The sequence below is a fragment of the Callorhinus ursinus genome, unplaced genomic scaffold (assembly GCF_003265705.2).
Source record: "Callorhinus ursinus isolate GAN/ISIS: 27379988/994484 unplaced genomic scaffold, GSC_fseal_2.0 scaffold16, whole genome shotgun sequence".
NCBI lineage: Eukaryota > Metazoa > Chordata > Mammalia > Carnivora > Otariidae > Callorhinus > Callorhinus ursinus.
In genome coordinates, this window is record NW_027397078.1 from 5660703 (window position 1) to 5677493 (window position 16791).

Below are 16791 nucleotides of genomic sequence, written 5' to 3' on the forward strand. Positions count from 1 at the left end.
TCCATTTCCTTTTAATTGGTTTCTAGAGGCTTTCAACTGAAACATAGTAAATCCAGATGTTAGAAGGTTTAATTCTGATATGTCTTCTTACATTATTTTAGTGATAACTGGGATTTATAAATGTGTCTTTTCTAATACAGAAAACAGGGAATTTACAAGTAAACTTTCTTTAGAATTTGTTTGAAATTATCTCCTCTTGAAAATAACGAAGCTCAGCATAATCAATTTCTAGTACATTTGCCAAGTTTCTATTGCGCTTCATTACGTCTTTTCTATAAATTGGAGCCCCATCTTAAACGTTTTGGGGTTCATCTTACCCACAGACCTGATATTGTAGAGGGGAAATATCCACCGGGAGTTAGAAAATCTTAGTCCTAACTCGAGCCTCTAATTTTGTTACTACATCACTGACATTTCTTTGCCACATGACCCCTCCCATCATCCCCAGACCTGAAGTTTGTACCCAAGTGGCCAGCTGCATATCCTAAATATCTTTAAAGGTCCTATAGTTTATCTTAATGAGGAACATGATTTTTTTTCCTAATCCATAATACATTGTTGTTGAGTTTTTGTAAAGATGGCATTTTTCCTTGAATCTTTAAGCTTTCCTGAGCCGCCAGAGGCCATATGGCCTGAGCTTTGCATGACCCTGGCCCTGCCTTCCACCCTGGTGGTACCCCTTGCCCAGGGTGAGAAGTGTGACCCTCCTTCACTAAAGGAATACCTCCTGGGAATGATGGGGCTGCTTGATCAGACAGCTCTGACGTTCTTCCAGATCCAACAAGCTTTAATTCTAGACATAAACATTCTCTCATCATCGTATAAACTCACTGTGAATAAAGCAGCTCACTTTCCTTCCTATTGGTTCTGATTTTGCCTGGTGCCTGGAAGAACACTGGCTGAATGAGAACATTGGACAAGCATTTCTGTGTCCCCGGCAGGCTGGGGAAAATGGCTGTTGAGCTGCTCTGGAGAAACCATCTGACAAAATCGAGGTGAATGTTAAAGCCCCAGCTGGGGCTTCAAGGTTATAAGGTTTGGGTCCAAGGAAAAGACTAGAAAAACACCCTCGAGTCATACAATACTTGTGTTGGAGGCTCTAGATGCCAGTCAAATTAAGAGATGTTTTCAAATATCAGAACCAGTTTTGACTAGTGGTGAAGAATGCAGATCGATTACTTGGAGCAACACTTGTGGCTGAGCTGTAATACATTGTACTATCACCAACCATGAGTCTGAATCTTGATGGAAAGGCCTTTGGAAGGACAGAATCTGGTAACTTCTGAAATGGAAAGAGTTGGTGAAATGCTATATGACTGTTTTTCCTTACTGTGAATTCCAATACCGATTTTTGTACTCATTTCCATGTGCAGATTTTTAGGACGCATCTGTATTTTCTGTCCTATAGCATGTAATTGTTACTCGAGAGACATAAAATATATAAAGACCTGTTTGCTTTGTTTTAATGCAGAAAAAAAGTACTACCCAGCAAAGACATCAGAAGGCTGTGCAAGTCCTCCAGGTTACCTTTGACCAATGATCTTCTGGGATCCATACTGTCCGGGTAAGCAAGAGCTCCACCCTTCATGGGGTTTGTCCTGCATATTTTTGTTTGAGGGGACTATACCTGGTTGTGCATTGACATTTAATTATCCTTGATTTGCCCTTGACTGCTTCGATTATATTATCGATGACACACCTCCATTTAAGCGTTACAAAAGGAAAAGTTGGGCATGACTTTGAATGTTAGCCTATTATGAATTGCTATTTTATCGTTTTAATGTTAAGACACACACACATAGGTATACACAGGTTCCTGGGACAAAACGAAGATGTCTTAACTTCATCGGTTATGAGGGTATTAGATCTAAAATTCAGGGCAGGTTTTTCAAAGCAGTAGTTCCTGCTGGCTAAAGACATGCAGGAAGAAGGCCTAGTGTTAATTAGCACAGGGCTCTGTCCTACTCGAGCACCAGATGTCAAGTGTGAAGATTATGATGTTGCAAAACAAAAGCACAGTGAACTGCTTTCTAAAACACCTGGCTCTCCTGTTGAATGTTTACTTTTGATTTCCTGGCACCACCCTCCTAGTTACGCAGACTCTGGTCATCTTTTAAGTGTCCTAGGGCATTATCCCCAACCCCGCCTCTGACTCACTTACCTTGGTAATTCTGACATTTTGGACTGTGTTCTAGACATTGTCGTCATTGCTCCGAAGACCTCACCTCACTTGCTTTGTGAGAACAACTTCGTGAGTTACAGCTATTAGCCTCTTACCTTATCTGAGGATGCTGAGGTTTAGAGAGATGAGGTGTTTTGCCCAAAGTCACACAGTCTTCTAAGAAGAGCTGTGACTTAATCCCTGAACCTTTCGAATGTACATCCCCTCCTTCTAACCATTTTTGAATTACTGTCTACAAATAGCCAGTAGATAAGAATGTCTTGACAAGGGCGCCTGGGTGGCTCAGTTGGTTAAGCAACTGCCTTGGGCTCAGGTCATGATCCTGGAGTCCCGGGATCGAGTCCCTCATTGGGCTCCCTGCTCAGCAGGGAGTCTGCTTCTCCCTCTGACCCTCCCCCCTCTCATGCTCTCTCTATCTCATTCTCGCTCTCAAATAAATAAATGAATAAAATATTAAAAAAAAAAAAGAATGTCTTGACAATCCTACCTCCTCCTTCCTATTCCTGGCCATCCCCACTATCTTCCCACTTTCCTCTCCATTCCCACTATCTTCACTCTAGTTCTGACCCACATTTCTTCTTGACTATTACAGGGCCTCCGTGTTGGTCTTTCTTCCACCAGTCTCTAACTGTTTAAATCTGTCTTTACATACAACAGGTCAATACCCTCCATGAACAAAAATGTCATAGTGCTGCTCTCCCACTCACAAACTTTCTGTAAATCTCTTTACTCCTTAAGGGAAGACCAAAATCATGAGTTTTGAACACCAGCTCCCCCTTCTCCATTAGGAGGCTTAGGGTCGTCAGTTGGAGCAGTTATTCTCAAGCAGGGGCTGGAGTGGGGCGTCCTCATCTGAGACTAAAGGAACAGATAAAACTAAATGTCATGCAGGAGAACTAGGGTCTTGAAGCATCAGAAGGGGACTCAGGAGGGCCAGATGTGTGCATCGGATTGACCTCAGGTTATTTTCTGGACTATCAGCTCAACTTGCTTTTATTTGCTGGCATCAGTGTGAAGGATAAGTAGGTCATCCTGGTGTAAAGGACTTGAGATGAAATAGACAGGCCTAGGAGTCCAGTGTCTTCAGTCGTCACATTCCCAAAGCCACATGGGCTATTTATTTATTTTTTTAGCAAGCATGAGCATGGGGAGGGGGAGAGGGAGAGAGAGAATCTTAAGCAGGCTTCAGGCCCAGCGCAGAGCCTGATGCAGGGCTGGATCTCACGACCTTGAGATTATGACCTGAGCTGAAATCAAGTCCTATGCTTAACCGACTGAGCCACCCAGGCGCTCCTCCACATGGGCTATTTAACATTTCACATGTATACCGCCTGCTTCCCCCCCCCTTTTTTTTTGCCTTTTCTCTTGCTATTTCTTCAGTAGAAAATAGTTTCCAGTTTTCTTCACCTGCTGAAAGCTTGCTCTTCTAAGACCCATTTCAGGTAGCACCCTATCCATGAAGCCCTCTTAGATTTTCTTGGCTGGCAGGGTTTATTTCCTCCAAAGGGTTCTCACAACCCTGTGTTTCTCTTTTTGTCTCTTACCTTGTAATGAAGATTCGTGACTTGATATTTGATCCATTCAGATGTAGAGACCTGCTTTCAACCTGTTTGATTTACCACCTATAAACAATCAGTGGGTTGTCAAATCTTCTCAGTTTCACCCCTGACTTGTTTCTTATATTCTTTGAATCCACTTGCAAGCTGTGTGATTTTGTGCAAGATTTTTTTTTTAAAGATTTATTTGAGAGTGAGAGAGAGAGAGCACGCACACAAGCAGGAGGGGCAGAGGGAGAGGAAGAGAAAATCTCCAAGCAGGCTCCCTGCTGAACACAGAGCCTGATGCAGGGCTCGATCCCATGACCCTGAGATCATGACCTGAGCTGAAACCAAGAGTCAGACGCTTAACCGACTCAGCCACCCAGGTGCCCCTTGTGCAAGATTTTTGATCTGCCCAAACCTCAGGCTCCTTACTTCTGAAATGACATAATACCTACTTCCTGGCGGTTCTGAGGGTGACTTGAGATAACATATATAAAGTACTCAGTGCAGCACCTGGTACTAAGTGGTGATTGGGGCCTAGGAGAGAAGTTGAAGTCAGGGACCATAGGCCACACACTCTGACTTAGAAATGAACTGGAAGAAACTTGTGTCCTATGTAGAGGAAGCCTTGTTTTCAAACAGTTGGATCTGAAGGCGTTTCACACATTAAGCTGTCTCCAGTCAGGAAGCTGTGGATATTTATTAGATTATCTCTTATTGCCCCAGAGATGTGTTGTCCTGGAAAGTCCAGGGATGTGGGAGCCTGGCCTCTGGAGGACCTAGATGTTCCTTCTCTAACACAGAGGCCACCAAGTCATCGTCCTCTCCTTTTCTCAGCAGACTGTTTTGACTTCGCCTTTACGATTTGACATGAAAGGCAGGAAGACTGTTCTGCGACTCGCTTCGAAGACATCCCAGGCTCCGCGCGCATCCGCCTCCAAGCCCAGCTTAGCTTTGTGGAGGTCATCCCTCTGAGTTGCTAAGCAGACTATGTTCAGTCTAACTCTGCCTCTAATTGTGCAGTGACCCTGCTCCTCACTGAGGGGAAACTTCAGACTAGTCAGATTAGAAAATGTCTCATTCCCAGTCCCCTCTCCCTCCAATCTGCCCTGCCACGATTTGGGTCACATGCTTGGTGTTTTGCATCATCTCCGCAGATTCCTTTCAAAGACGGCCCTAATTCCTAATGGGCCCATCAGCCTGCAGCTTACATTTATGTTCTGCATTCTTATTGTTCCCCACAGACTCCACAGGGCTTTCCAGAGCCTGGACCAGACTCTCTTTCTGCACAGCCCTCCTGTGGCATGTTAAGCCAGAACCCCTCTGACATCTGCCATCTCCTGTGGGAGGCAGGCCCGGAGTCCATTGTCTCGGGTCCGTGCACGCTCTGCCCAGGGCCAGGGTTACCTGCCACGGGATGCAATGGGACAGCTGTGGAGCAGCCAGATAGCTCTGCTGTGTGAATTGAAATCGGGAGACGGGAAACAATATGGCTAAAGAGGGGTCCGATTCCTTTCACGCTGTGATTGTTACCCACGTGTTTTTCCTAGCCCCGCGTTTCGTTCCCTCTACTGCATTCCCATATTTCTTGTGATTCAGTTAGGGCTTTTCCTTATTAGCACAACTCAAGCTGGGAGCCGGCCTTCAAAACCTTTTCACATCCGGTCACCTGAGCCCCCCACCAGTTTGCGCTGTGGTAGCTGGTATGAACTCACCATACTTACCAGTCCAATTCATTTCACTAATGCGCAGAGCATCAGACTTCAATGTTCTAAGTAGTCGTAGTAACAGGTAATACATTAAAGGTCGGACTGACACTCTGTATTGACATAGTGCCAAAGGCCCTAGGATATTTTGTAAATCCTTGAACATATTAAAAGGTACATTCTAGTTGAGGGTAGGCATGATTCCTTGTTTTATAAGTACAGACGCTGAGGTGTAAAAAAGGCTCTGTCACTGAGGGAGCATGCTGCAGGCCAAGATGATTCTCTAATGGAATGAGAACTTCCTACATTGTCCCTGTCTGGGCTCCTGGGAATCGGGGCTATGTCTCATTCATCTTTGCAGCCCCAGAGACTTGTCCTGTGCTAGTACCATGGGGGACAGTGGAGCGAGGAGAAAAACACGGGCTGGACATCCACCAGACCTGCCTCCGAGTTCTGTCAACCCTACTGCTTCCCACCCATGTGATCCTTGTAAATGGACTCAACCCCTCTGAACCCTCACTTTGGATTTTTAATGTGTCCTCTGTATCAATAAGCAAGAAATTCTGCTTCTCAAACCATTAGGAAGTGGAGAGTATTCTGAGGTCATTCCATTCCGTGTTCCATGTGGGACCGGGGAGTAAAGAGGTAGCCTCCTTCCCTAATTGTGGCCTTATGAATCGACACTTGGAACAACTGGAAATCCAAGTGCAACTCTTTTCCCAGCAGCTCTGCCCCAAGCTGGCCTTTTACAGCTGGCTTTGGGCTCCATGGAATGCCTTAGAACTGGCCTCCCGAGAGAGCTGGTGCCTCCTCCAGAAATATCAGTTAAAATGGAAAAAGTTTACAGGGCTTTCAAATCATCTCATTACACTCTCCCCAGCCTCGCCCCCTGCCCCCCTCCTCCCAGAGGCATGGTTTGGACTCCGGTGATTTCACCCAACAATACCTGGCAGTGGGGCCAAGGGATAAGGGTCAGGCCATGTGGCCGCTACTGTTGTGGTGTTTGGTGCCCTGGGAAGTCTGCAGAGAGAAGCCCCACCTCCCAGATGCTTCCTATGTTTTCAAACATAAGGTGATTTGTAGTTTTTAAGAAATTAAAAAAAAAAAAAATTCCAAACCCATGTGGACCAACAGAGCATTGACCCTGTGTACGATCCGGGCTTGGCTGCTGTGACCTACCTCGCCAAGAAGATGTGTGCTGGAATGAGAATTGGAATTTAGAGGCCCGGCTGTCCAGAGATAACCAGAGCTACTCATTCACAACTTGAGCCTTGCCACCTGGTCAGCTCTGAGTTTTTATGACCAACTGATGCAGTGGCCCAGAGCTCTACTTTTTTTCTCAACTGTCTGGTCTTTAAGAATCTCACCAGGTGTTCAAATGTGCGCCCCTAGGTTTGCTGGGTAGTGCACTGAAACCAAACCCAACCACATGAGTCAAAAATGTGTCTTCGCTGGGGCGCCTGGGTGGCTCAGTCGGTTAACCATCTGACTCTTGATTTCCACTCAGATCAGGATCTCAGGATAGTGAGATAGAGCCCCAAGTCAGGCTTCATGCTGTACATGGAGACTGTTTAAAATTCTCTCTCTTTCTCTCCCCCTCCCCCCACTGCCTCTCTCTCTCTCTCTCTCTCTTAAAAAAAAAAAAATGTGTCTTCACTGCACTCCCTCCCTTCCAGCCCTGGTCACACAGCCCAGCCCATTCCCCTATGTTACGAGACGGCCTTCGCAGCAGAGGGGGAAGCCACCTTACTCTTCAACCAAGTACAGCTGCTGCCGCACCATTTACCCCCACAGATGGGGCAAGTAAAGCAGATCAGCTTTATTCCCTGTGGCAAGGAGATAGATGGCTTCTGCAGTTTTCAAGCCATTCATCATTTTTGGGAGGGGGAGCCCAAGTACCCGTCAAATGACACATTTGCCTCATTTCTAAGAACTCCCACCTAGCAAGGCATTGAGAAGCATGCTTGGGGGTCATGATTCTCTAAAGAGGAACCAAGAAACATTGCTTTCCCTCCCTCTTTCCTCCACAAACACGTCCCTTACTTTGTGTAGGGAAGGAAATGGTGGCTTGCCCAAGTATCAAAGGGAAAGAAGAATTTATGGAGGTTTTAGGAAAACACTTTAGCACTGTGAGCTGGGACTTTAAAGTAAGGAGGCTGACTTTTTAACAAGCAGAGAAACACTTAAAAGCCAGAATTAGTGCTGCCCTTTAGGGCAGTCACCCTGGAAGAGTGTGCACTGATTTCAACAATGTCGCCATAGAAAGTTCTTCTTTGGAATTGCCTTCACAGCCTTTTCAAGAGAATTTCCTCCAGAGTGGCAAATCTTCATCCTTTGACCATGGATCAGAGTCTTAGCAAGAGCCAAATGTCATTTGGAGAGGAGCAAAGTAGGGCATTCAGGTGGAGAATGAGGAGGCTAACATTTTTGATCAGGAGCACAGCATGACCCCGAAGCAAGGAGCTACATTTTCTATATGATTCAGAGGCCGTGGTCTCTTAAGATCTCATCCAATCTCTTGGTCTGGTGGCTTTCAATACTATCTATATGTGGCCTGGGGGAGGAAGCTGTGTGCAGAACTCTGGAGCAGGGAGGAAGACTGGAGACTTAATTCCTCACCAGCGTGCTCCCAACTAGTGGCGCACCCTCCTTTCTGAGCCTGACTTGTACGAGTGTACTGCCCTGAGGAGCATGTTTCAGGGTTTCTCATCCGCTTTTTATTCTTTGTAAATTTACATTTATGCCAAACTGATACATGCTCATAGTAAAAAAATACTCAAATAATTCTAAAATGTTTCTTCCAACAAGAGTAGTTTCCAGCCTCATCCTTCCCCACTTCCCAGACCCATTCACAAGAAGCAGCCTCTCTCAGCCCGTCTCGCCATCTCCATTGACATTTAAATAGCACGCACATACTGCTATTTCTGTTTCTCATTTTTAGATACTACTACTAACTTCCTGTTATGATGCTTGAGAATTTAACATACCACTGATTCCCATTATTGTTCTTTCTGGATGCTCGTAGGAGCTTCTCTTTGTTCCTGGTGTTCTGGAAGTTCCTGATGGGGCCTTGTGTGTCTGTGTGTGTGGCCATTTAACATTTTTTTTTTTAAAGATTTTATTTGACAGAGAGAGACACAGCGAGAGAGGGAACACAAGCAGGGGGAGTGGGAGAGGGAGAAGCAGGCTTCCTTCCGAGCAGGGAGCCCGATGCGGCGCTCGATCCCAGGACCCTGAGACCATGACCTGAGCCCAAGGCAGACGCTTAACGACAGAGCCACCCAGGCGCCCCCATTTAACACTTTATCAGCCCTTCTGGTCTAGGGACCCTGTCCTTTGGTTCTAGGAAACTTTCCATTAATTTTTAGTAATTCCTCCCCTCCATTTGCATTTTTCTCTTGTGAGAACTCCTGTCATTAAGATTTTGGATGTCCCAGACTTGGATCTCTTCTTTCCCCAATTTTCCGTTTGTTGTTATGATAGACTTACTAAGGGATTTCCTCAAAATGATATTCTACCTCTTCTACTGGGTCTATTTACTACTATCGTATTTGTTTTGTTCCAAGAGCACGTTTTAGTCTGAATGATCCTTTTTGGTAGTCTTCTGTTCTTTTTTCATGGATATACTACATCACTCTTATCTCACCTCTTCCCTTCTGCAACCTGAATTGCAATTGTTTTTCTGATTCCTTTTTTCTTTCCTGTTGCTGTTTTGGCTTCTGTCTTTACTATTGGAAGATTCGGGGGGTGGATCTTGTTGATTGGTGGGTTTCGCTGCACAAGTCCATCTCATAGCCCTCATTTTCATGAGGTGATCCCCAGAAGCTGGAATCTGGAGGTCTTTCTGGGACCATTCAGAGGATCAAGAGAAGAATCCTATCTTCTCCTGCTGCAATAGGAGGGATGGTGGAATGAGGGAAAGGAGGTGCATTAAAGCATGGCTATTGGTGTTCTAGAAATGGGAAAGGGGAAGGAAAGGGGTCGAGAGGCTCAAGTTCAGTGTGTAATGCTCTCCTCTGCCCTCCATTATGCTTCAGCCCCACATCCCCCCCAGACTGAAGCTCTTTTAGTTGGATTTCTCTGGAAGAGGACAGTATAGAGAAAGATACTTGGGTGTCCAGCTGCCCTTGCTTTCTTCAGGCTTTGAAACAGCCCTTGTTTTCCATCCCACACCATGTCCCTGTGTCTGTTGGCACCTGGAGTCGGCATTTGCTGAGCATCTCGGGAGTTTTGTGGGCTACACTGGCTAATCTCTAAGTGGCCCCTGCCTCTGGACATTTAGAGTTTAGCTTCCCTTCCTCAGTTCTGCCAAGTCAGTTACAAGTCTGCTTTCCATCATGCAAAAGATCTTGAAGATTCTTGTCCACTGTTGTCTTTTCTCTAGCAATCATTGTCATTGTGGGTTATTACTTATTTTTATTCCTTTATTGTCATTTTGGTGAGCTTTTGGTGGGAAAGGGAGATAAATATATTTTGTGATCGATCCATGACTATTAACTGCAACCCTGCCCACTTCCCAAGAGCAAAAAATTCTTCCAAGAAGCATTGGCTAGTTTTATCCCTTTTAATTGAAAGATTCTTTGTTCTTTTCTCCCTTGCTCCTTTGGCCAGGATTTCCATATCCGTTGAGATCCTCCAAGACAGAACCAAAAAGAAAAACTTGGAGTATTATACCACATTAGCTCAACTCTTCCCTGAAGCCTGACTCTGGGTCTTTGGAAAGATCAAATCTTTCAAACATTTTCCCTCAGAAAAAAAATTTTTTTAAGATTTTTATTTATTTGCGAGAGAGAAAGAGGGTGAGAGAGTGTGAGCATGAGCCAGAGGGGGAGGGAGAGGGAGGAGAGAATCTGAAGCAGACTCTCGCTGAGCACAGAGCCTGGCAAGGGGCTTGATCTCACAACCACAACAGCATGACCTGAACTGTAACCAAGAGTTGGCCACTTAACTGACTGAGCCACCCAGACACCCCTTTCCTCAGGAAAATTTTATACATCATTTCTAAGCTGTGTGCTCTTCCATTTACAGCTTTTGATCCTTCCTGAATATCACTGGACTCAGGAATATTCTTTCCAAATAGCCTTTGAAATGGGTAAATGTTTAGATGTGTTGAGTCTGACATATCACGAGTTGGGCAGGGAAGAAGGCCAGGGGCCTAGGGGTAACAGGTAGGCATGATATAAGACTTAATGGTAACAACGTATGATAATAGGAGTTCCAATGGTGTTTCCAGAAATTTTTCTGTAAGTTTCAATTGCCATCATCCAGGGCCAATGCAGATTTAGGCAGGGGGACTCGGTTAGGCGAGAGGAACTTCAGGAAGGCCTTTCTGAAGAAGCAACATTTGAATGGAGACTTTCCAGGCAAAGGGACCAGAGGGTGCAAATGCCTTGCATTTCTGGGAACAACCTTGGCATGCTCAGAGAACAGGAAGAAGACTAGTACACCGGGAATGTTGCAAACAGAGAGTTTTCAGATGAGATCAGAGAAGCCAGCAGTGGCCAGGTTACATAGGGTTTTATAAACCCTGATAAGGAGTTCAGCTTGTGTTCAAAGTGGATTGGGAAGCCATTGGAGAGCTCCAAGCAAGGAAGTTATTGATCTGGTCTATGTTTTAGAAAGTTCATTTTGGTGGAGGATGTGTCTGCAGCGAAGGGCAGAATAGAAGCAGTAAGACCAAACTACAAAGCTAGTGTTGTAACCCATGTGAGAGTTGATGGTGGCTTGGAATTAGTGAGTAGTAGAGGAGGTAGAGAGAAAGAGATTTTTTAAAAAGGATTTTATTTATTTGACAGAGAAAGAGAGCACAAACAAGCAGAGGGGCAGAGGGAGAGGGAGAAGCAGGTTCCCCCCTGAGCAGGGAGCCCAATGCGGGGCTCGATCCAGGACCCTGGGATCATGACCTGAGCTGAAGGCAGACAGTCAACCGACTGAGCCACCCAGGCGCCCCAGAAAAAGATCTGGGTGATATGCTATGGTGGTAGAACCCACAGGACTGGATAGTGGATTGTATATGGGGGTGAAGTCTGATGTGATCCTAGATCGGTTTGGTAGTCTTTTGACTGGCTCCCAAATTATTGGGCTATTACACTTCTGGAACCTCTGGAATTAAAGTGTTTCCTGTAATTGATGTAATGGGAACTTACTGACCGTTAAATTCTATACTGTAGGAACAGATAGAGGAACTTAGTTCATTGGTGATCTCATCCAATCTCTTGGTCTGGTGGCTTTCAATACCATCTCTATGCTAATGGCTCCCACATTTCTATCTTCAACTCAAACCTCTTCCCTGAATTTCAGACTCATGTCCAGCTGCCCCCTCCCCATCAAAATGGAACATATCCAAACAAAACTCTTGATTTTTTTCTCCCCAACCTATGGCCCCTGCCGTCCTTCCTATCTCAGTTAGGACAGCTGTATTTTTCCAGCTGGTCAAGCAGAACCCTTGGAGTTGTCCCGGGTCCATGCATTCTCTCTGTCTCTGTCTGTCTATCTATCTCTGTCTCATTATGTACAATCCTTCAGGAATCCTACACTCAAAATATATTTAGAATCGGGGCACCTGGGTGGCTCAGTCAGTTGAGCATCTGACTCTTGGTTTCGGCCCAGGTCATGATTTCTAGGTTATGAGATCCAGGCCCGCATTGGGCTCTGTACTCAGCGCAGAGTCTCCTTGAGATTCTCTTTCTCCTTCTCCCTCTGCCCCTCCCCCCACTCGCTTGCTTGCTCTCTCTCTCTAAAGCAAATCTTTAATATATATATATACGTTCAGAATTGACCACTCCTCAGTGCCCTCCGCTGCCGCCACTGCCATCTAGGCCGCCATTATGCCTACTCTGGATCACTGCAGAAGACTGCTGACTGCCCCGCCACTTTGGCCCTGCGCCTGCATTCCCTTCTCAATATATCAGTGAGCCTGATCTTTAGAAGATATAACGGAGATCCCATAACTGTTCTGTGTACAATATGTTCCAGTGGCTCTTAGTTTTCCTCAGTATGAAAGTCAAAGGCCCTACATGATCTCATTCTCTGACCTCAGCTCCTACTCAGAGTATTAGGGAATACTTGTCTTCAAGGCTCCATGCTAGAGGAAAGTTTCTTACCAAACATCTTTAATTGACTGAGTTTTAGTTCTTCTCCCAAAACACACACAAATAAAAGACATAATGGTCCAGCATTTTGGCTACAAATATTTCCATAAACAGAGCATGTCCTTTCAAGGAGTTCAAATGACGAGCAAGCCAAAATCCAGAGGATAAACAGTGGTAGGGGGCAGCATATTGGAGTTGTATCCCAGAATCCTCGGCCAAAGAAAATGTACACAAAAGAAGAACCGAATTCCCCTTCTCCTCTTCGGATCACTCTGTTTATTCTACTTTGTTTAGATTGACGAGTCTTTGTGACTTCATCTTGTAACATTTAACTTATTACTGCTAATTTATATTCGTTTATAAATATGAGCTATTATTTTCTTTACTCCTGAGAAAAAACAAAGTCTTTTGACTGGTTATGAGTATGTTATTTTCCTACGTTTATTATCACCAGGTTTTCTTTTAAGTAATTATCCCCTGGTCATCCTTGCCACAGTATCTTGGGCGCCTCACTTGCCAGTTGGAGAGGGAGTGTTGAGTTGGAGGTCCTGAGTGGGGCAGGAATCCTGGCAGGGTGCTGGGAACAATACCTTGGTCTTGGCCTTCAAAAAATGGTCTGACATGATCAATATATGTTTAGCCTTAAAAATTGGCAGAGTGTGGTGAAATTAAGACTAGGTGGCATTGGGGGCGCCTGGGTGGCTCAGTTGGTTAAGTGACTGCCTTCGGCTCAGGTTATGATCCTGGAGTCCCTGGATCAAGTCCTGCATCGGGCTCCCTGCTCGGCAGGGGGTCTGCTTCTCCCTCTGACCCTCCTCCCTCTCATGTGCTCTCTCTCATTCTCTCTCTCTCAAATAAATAAATAAAATCTTTAAAAAAAAAAAAAAAGACTAGGTGGCATTGAGGTATTATGCTAAGAAGAATTTCACTTAGTGTTCAGGTCATTCCATCAATTGTGTTTGAAATTACTGGGTCTTAATGGCCAAAACTCTATTATGGTTAAGGTTAAATTTATACCAGTGTTTTCTTTTAAGTGAAAAATGGGCTTAGTATTTTTTCTTATGAATTTAAAACAGTTCAGATGATACAGAGAAGTCTAAAGCAAAAAGCAAAAAGCAGTCTCTCTTCCCAGAGATAGCTGTTTTAATACTTCAGTATATTGTTATTAGAATTTTTCTATGTCTTTTTTTTTTTTTTTAAGTAGGCTCCACATCCAGCGTGGAGCCCAACACAGGGCTTGAACTCATGACCTTGAGATCAAGATCTGAGCTCATATCAAGAGTCAGATGTTTAACTGACTGACCCACCCAGGAGCCACTGTGCCTTTTTATATAAATATATACCTCAAGTGAGATCATAAGTCTACATACTACTTTGTAATCTTCTTTCTGCTCAACAGTATATCATGAACATATTTCCATGACAGCATATGTGGATCTAAATAACCCCTTCCTTTTTTTTCTTTTAGGGGCAGGGAGGGGTGTAGAGGGAGGGAGAGAGAATCTTAAGCAGGCTCCACACCCAGTGCAGAGCCCAACACGGGGCTCCATCTCACAACCCTGAGATCATGACCTAAGCCAAAATCAAGAGTCGGAAGCTTAACTGACTGAGCCACCCAGGTGCCCCCTAAATAACCCCTTTTAATGGCTACATAATAAATGATAAAGATACCTTTTATTTTTCCTAAAAATAACTGCGTAGACGCAATGAATCTAGGCTCCCCTTAAAAATTTAAAAGGCATGCAATTTAAGAAACACAAGGAGATTTTGTTTCACTGACCTATAGTATCAACCATATTAAATTAAGAGGGCCTGCAAATACTCTGAACAAAATGGTCTCAGTTACTGAATAAGCTCATTTGTTTCTGTGGCAACTGCAGCAAATCTTTATTGCGCACCTACTAAATGCCAGCATGAATCTAGGTGCTGGGGACACTGTGGTGAATGAGCTGGTTGGGATCTCTGCTCGCAAAGAGTTCACTCTCTCGAGGGTTAGAATCTGATTATTAATAAAAAAAAAAACTTGTAAGAAATAAGAAAAATATCAGGTATTAAAACATAACCTGACATTATGTTTTCCTCGTAGCATTTAAGCTGACATTTTGGTCCTGAATTCTGTAGATTGAGTCAAATTATATATTACAATGATATTTTCAGGTTTGAAGACAGTAAAGAACAAATAAATTATGAGTCATTTTTCTGCGCCCTGAACTGGAGAATGAATCCGATGCCCCAGTTGGAAGCACCGTCATACATGAAAGAGGTAAAATTAACACCTGTTTTAAAAACCAGCTGTGGCCACCGCCCTTGCATTTTTAATATCCTTTATCTTAAAAATGATTTTTCAGCATAAAACATTAACGCAAGTGCTTTTGGAAAAAGTGCTGATGTATTTCTGGGTATTTGTGTTAAAGGCTAATTCACTTCCATGCTGAGCGAACATCTGCTCTATAAGAGCATGACTTTTCTTCTGCAGCTGAATTTTTTTAAAACTCAGTCGCATCCAATTATATGGAAAATAGGATAATAGGTTACAGTTATAAATAGATATAAACACTGTTATCAAGGGATTCTGCTAACATCATCATGAGTCACGAGAGCAAATCTCACATTGTGCATAGGTCAAGAATCCCTAGTTACGTCTGTGGCTGTGCATACAGGTTTGCCTTGGGTGAAACAGTATAGGATGGGGATGCACATTTCACAGCGGAGCCAAATTTAAAATAAAAATTCAGTAGAAAAATGCTTGGTTAGGGAAAACAAAGTTCATGTGATCGGGTGGTGCTCTCAACATTGTGGAATTGTCTGAATTCTCTAAGATCTCTTTGGACCAATTGTCTTTAAGGAGTGGGTGGGTGGATGGCGGTTTGTTTATATTTTAACATGCTCCAGAAATTGATTTTCTTGGGAAAATCCCTTGATAAAGCAAATGTCATGTGGTTACTCCCAGAAAGGAGGCATTTATTACTCCCGGTCTCGCTGACCAACTCATTCTGGCCTGAACTGGTCTAGTGCCCCTGGGGAGTTCCCTTAGGCATGCAACTCTTCTGGAGTGGCAGGCAGCCTTAGAACTTCCAGAAGGTTGGGAGATAGGGGTGGCCTTTGGAGTCTGACATAACTCGGGTTGAATTCTGGCTCTGCCACTTACTTAGCTGAGTGACATTGGGTCACATAACTTGCTCATTTATAAATTTAATTCTCAGACAAACCATGAATTAAGTACCCACTCTCAGCAGGTTCTGTGCTCCGTGCTGGGGTCCAGAGACAAAGGTCATTATTGCTACCTTTCCGGGGCGGGACGGGCACCTGCTAATGGCGGAATCAATACACTCATGATTTGGAGTGTGGCATAATACAGCCTGCATGGGATGGAAGGGGATAGGAGGAAACTGTTGGGGTTGGCAGGATGGGGGAGCGGGGACAGGAAGTCTTCTTGAAATTTCAATGACAAATAGGAGGAGTCAGCAAGGGAGGGAAGTGGCATGGCAGGGAAAAGGCATTCCCAACAGAGGCACTGGGACAGGGGACAGACAGCATGGCGTTTGGGCAGAACCAGAAGGAATTGGTGTGGCTGGAATGAAGGCGTGAAGGGGGGAGGAGTGGAAGAGGGTGAGGCTGGAGATGGCGGCAAGGGTGAGGTTTGAGGATTGTCCTGCAAGATCTGGAGATCATGGACGGACTTCAAGGAAGAGAGCGACGTGATCGGGTGTACCGTTTAAAGGGCACTTGCTCTGGCTGGATGGTGGGCGCTCTGAAGAGGGGCCATGGAGACAGGTAGACTCATTGGGAGGCTCTGATATCACATTGTCACCATAACAACTGCAGACAACTTAAAGCATTTACTCTGTGCCAAACATTACCCTAAGGCCTGAAAATCTGTTAGCTGGTTAAATCCTCCTAGCAACCCTGTGAGATACGTACTCTCCTGATCCCCATTTTAGAGATGAGGAAGGTAGAGAAACAGCAAGTTAAGACTCGTAACTCAGGTCTGTTTTACTGCGAAGAATTAAAAAAAAAAAAATTCTCTTTTAATGTAATTATTATTGAAGATATTGGATTTAATAAACTAAAATCCAAGATACCATCGCAGAAGCAAATCAGTACTGTCATTTGGCAAACTTTTACTTTTCACCCATGCAAAAATTTAACATATGTAAAAAGAAAAATTGTAGATGGAGTTTCTATTCTACCTTCTCACTTAATGTTATAGTATTCTGTGTTGGATATCATCCATTTGTCCCATTAGGACTTCTCTCCAGCCCCCTCTCTCC

The 16791-nt window shown here is 44.4% G+C and overlaps 1 protein-coding gene across 1 annotated transcript in view; it reads left to right on the forward strand.

Moving 5' to 3' along the window:
- EFHC2 (EF-hand domain containing 2) overlaps positions 1–16791 on the forward strand; it is a 190849-nt gene that overhangs the window by 158408 nt on the left and 15650 nt on the right. The window contains exons 13-14 of the mRNA XM_025857715.2: positions 1472–1564; positions 14678–14783. Of these exons, the coding sequence (XP_025713500.1) occupies positions 1472–1564; positions 14678–14783 (199 nt within the window). The remainder of the gene's footprint in view (positions 1–1471; positions 1565–14677; positions 14784–16791) is intronic.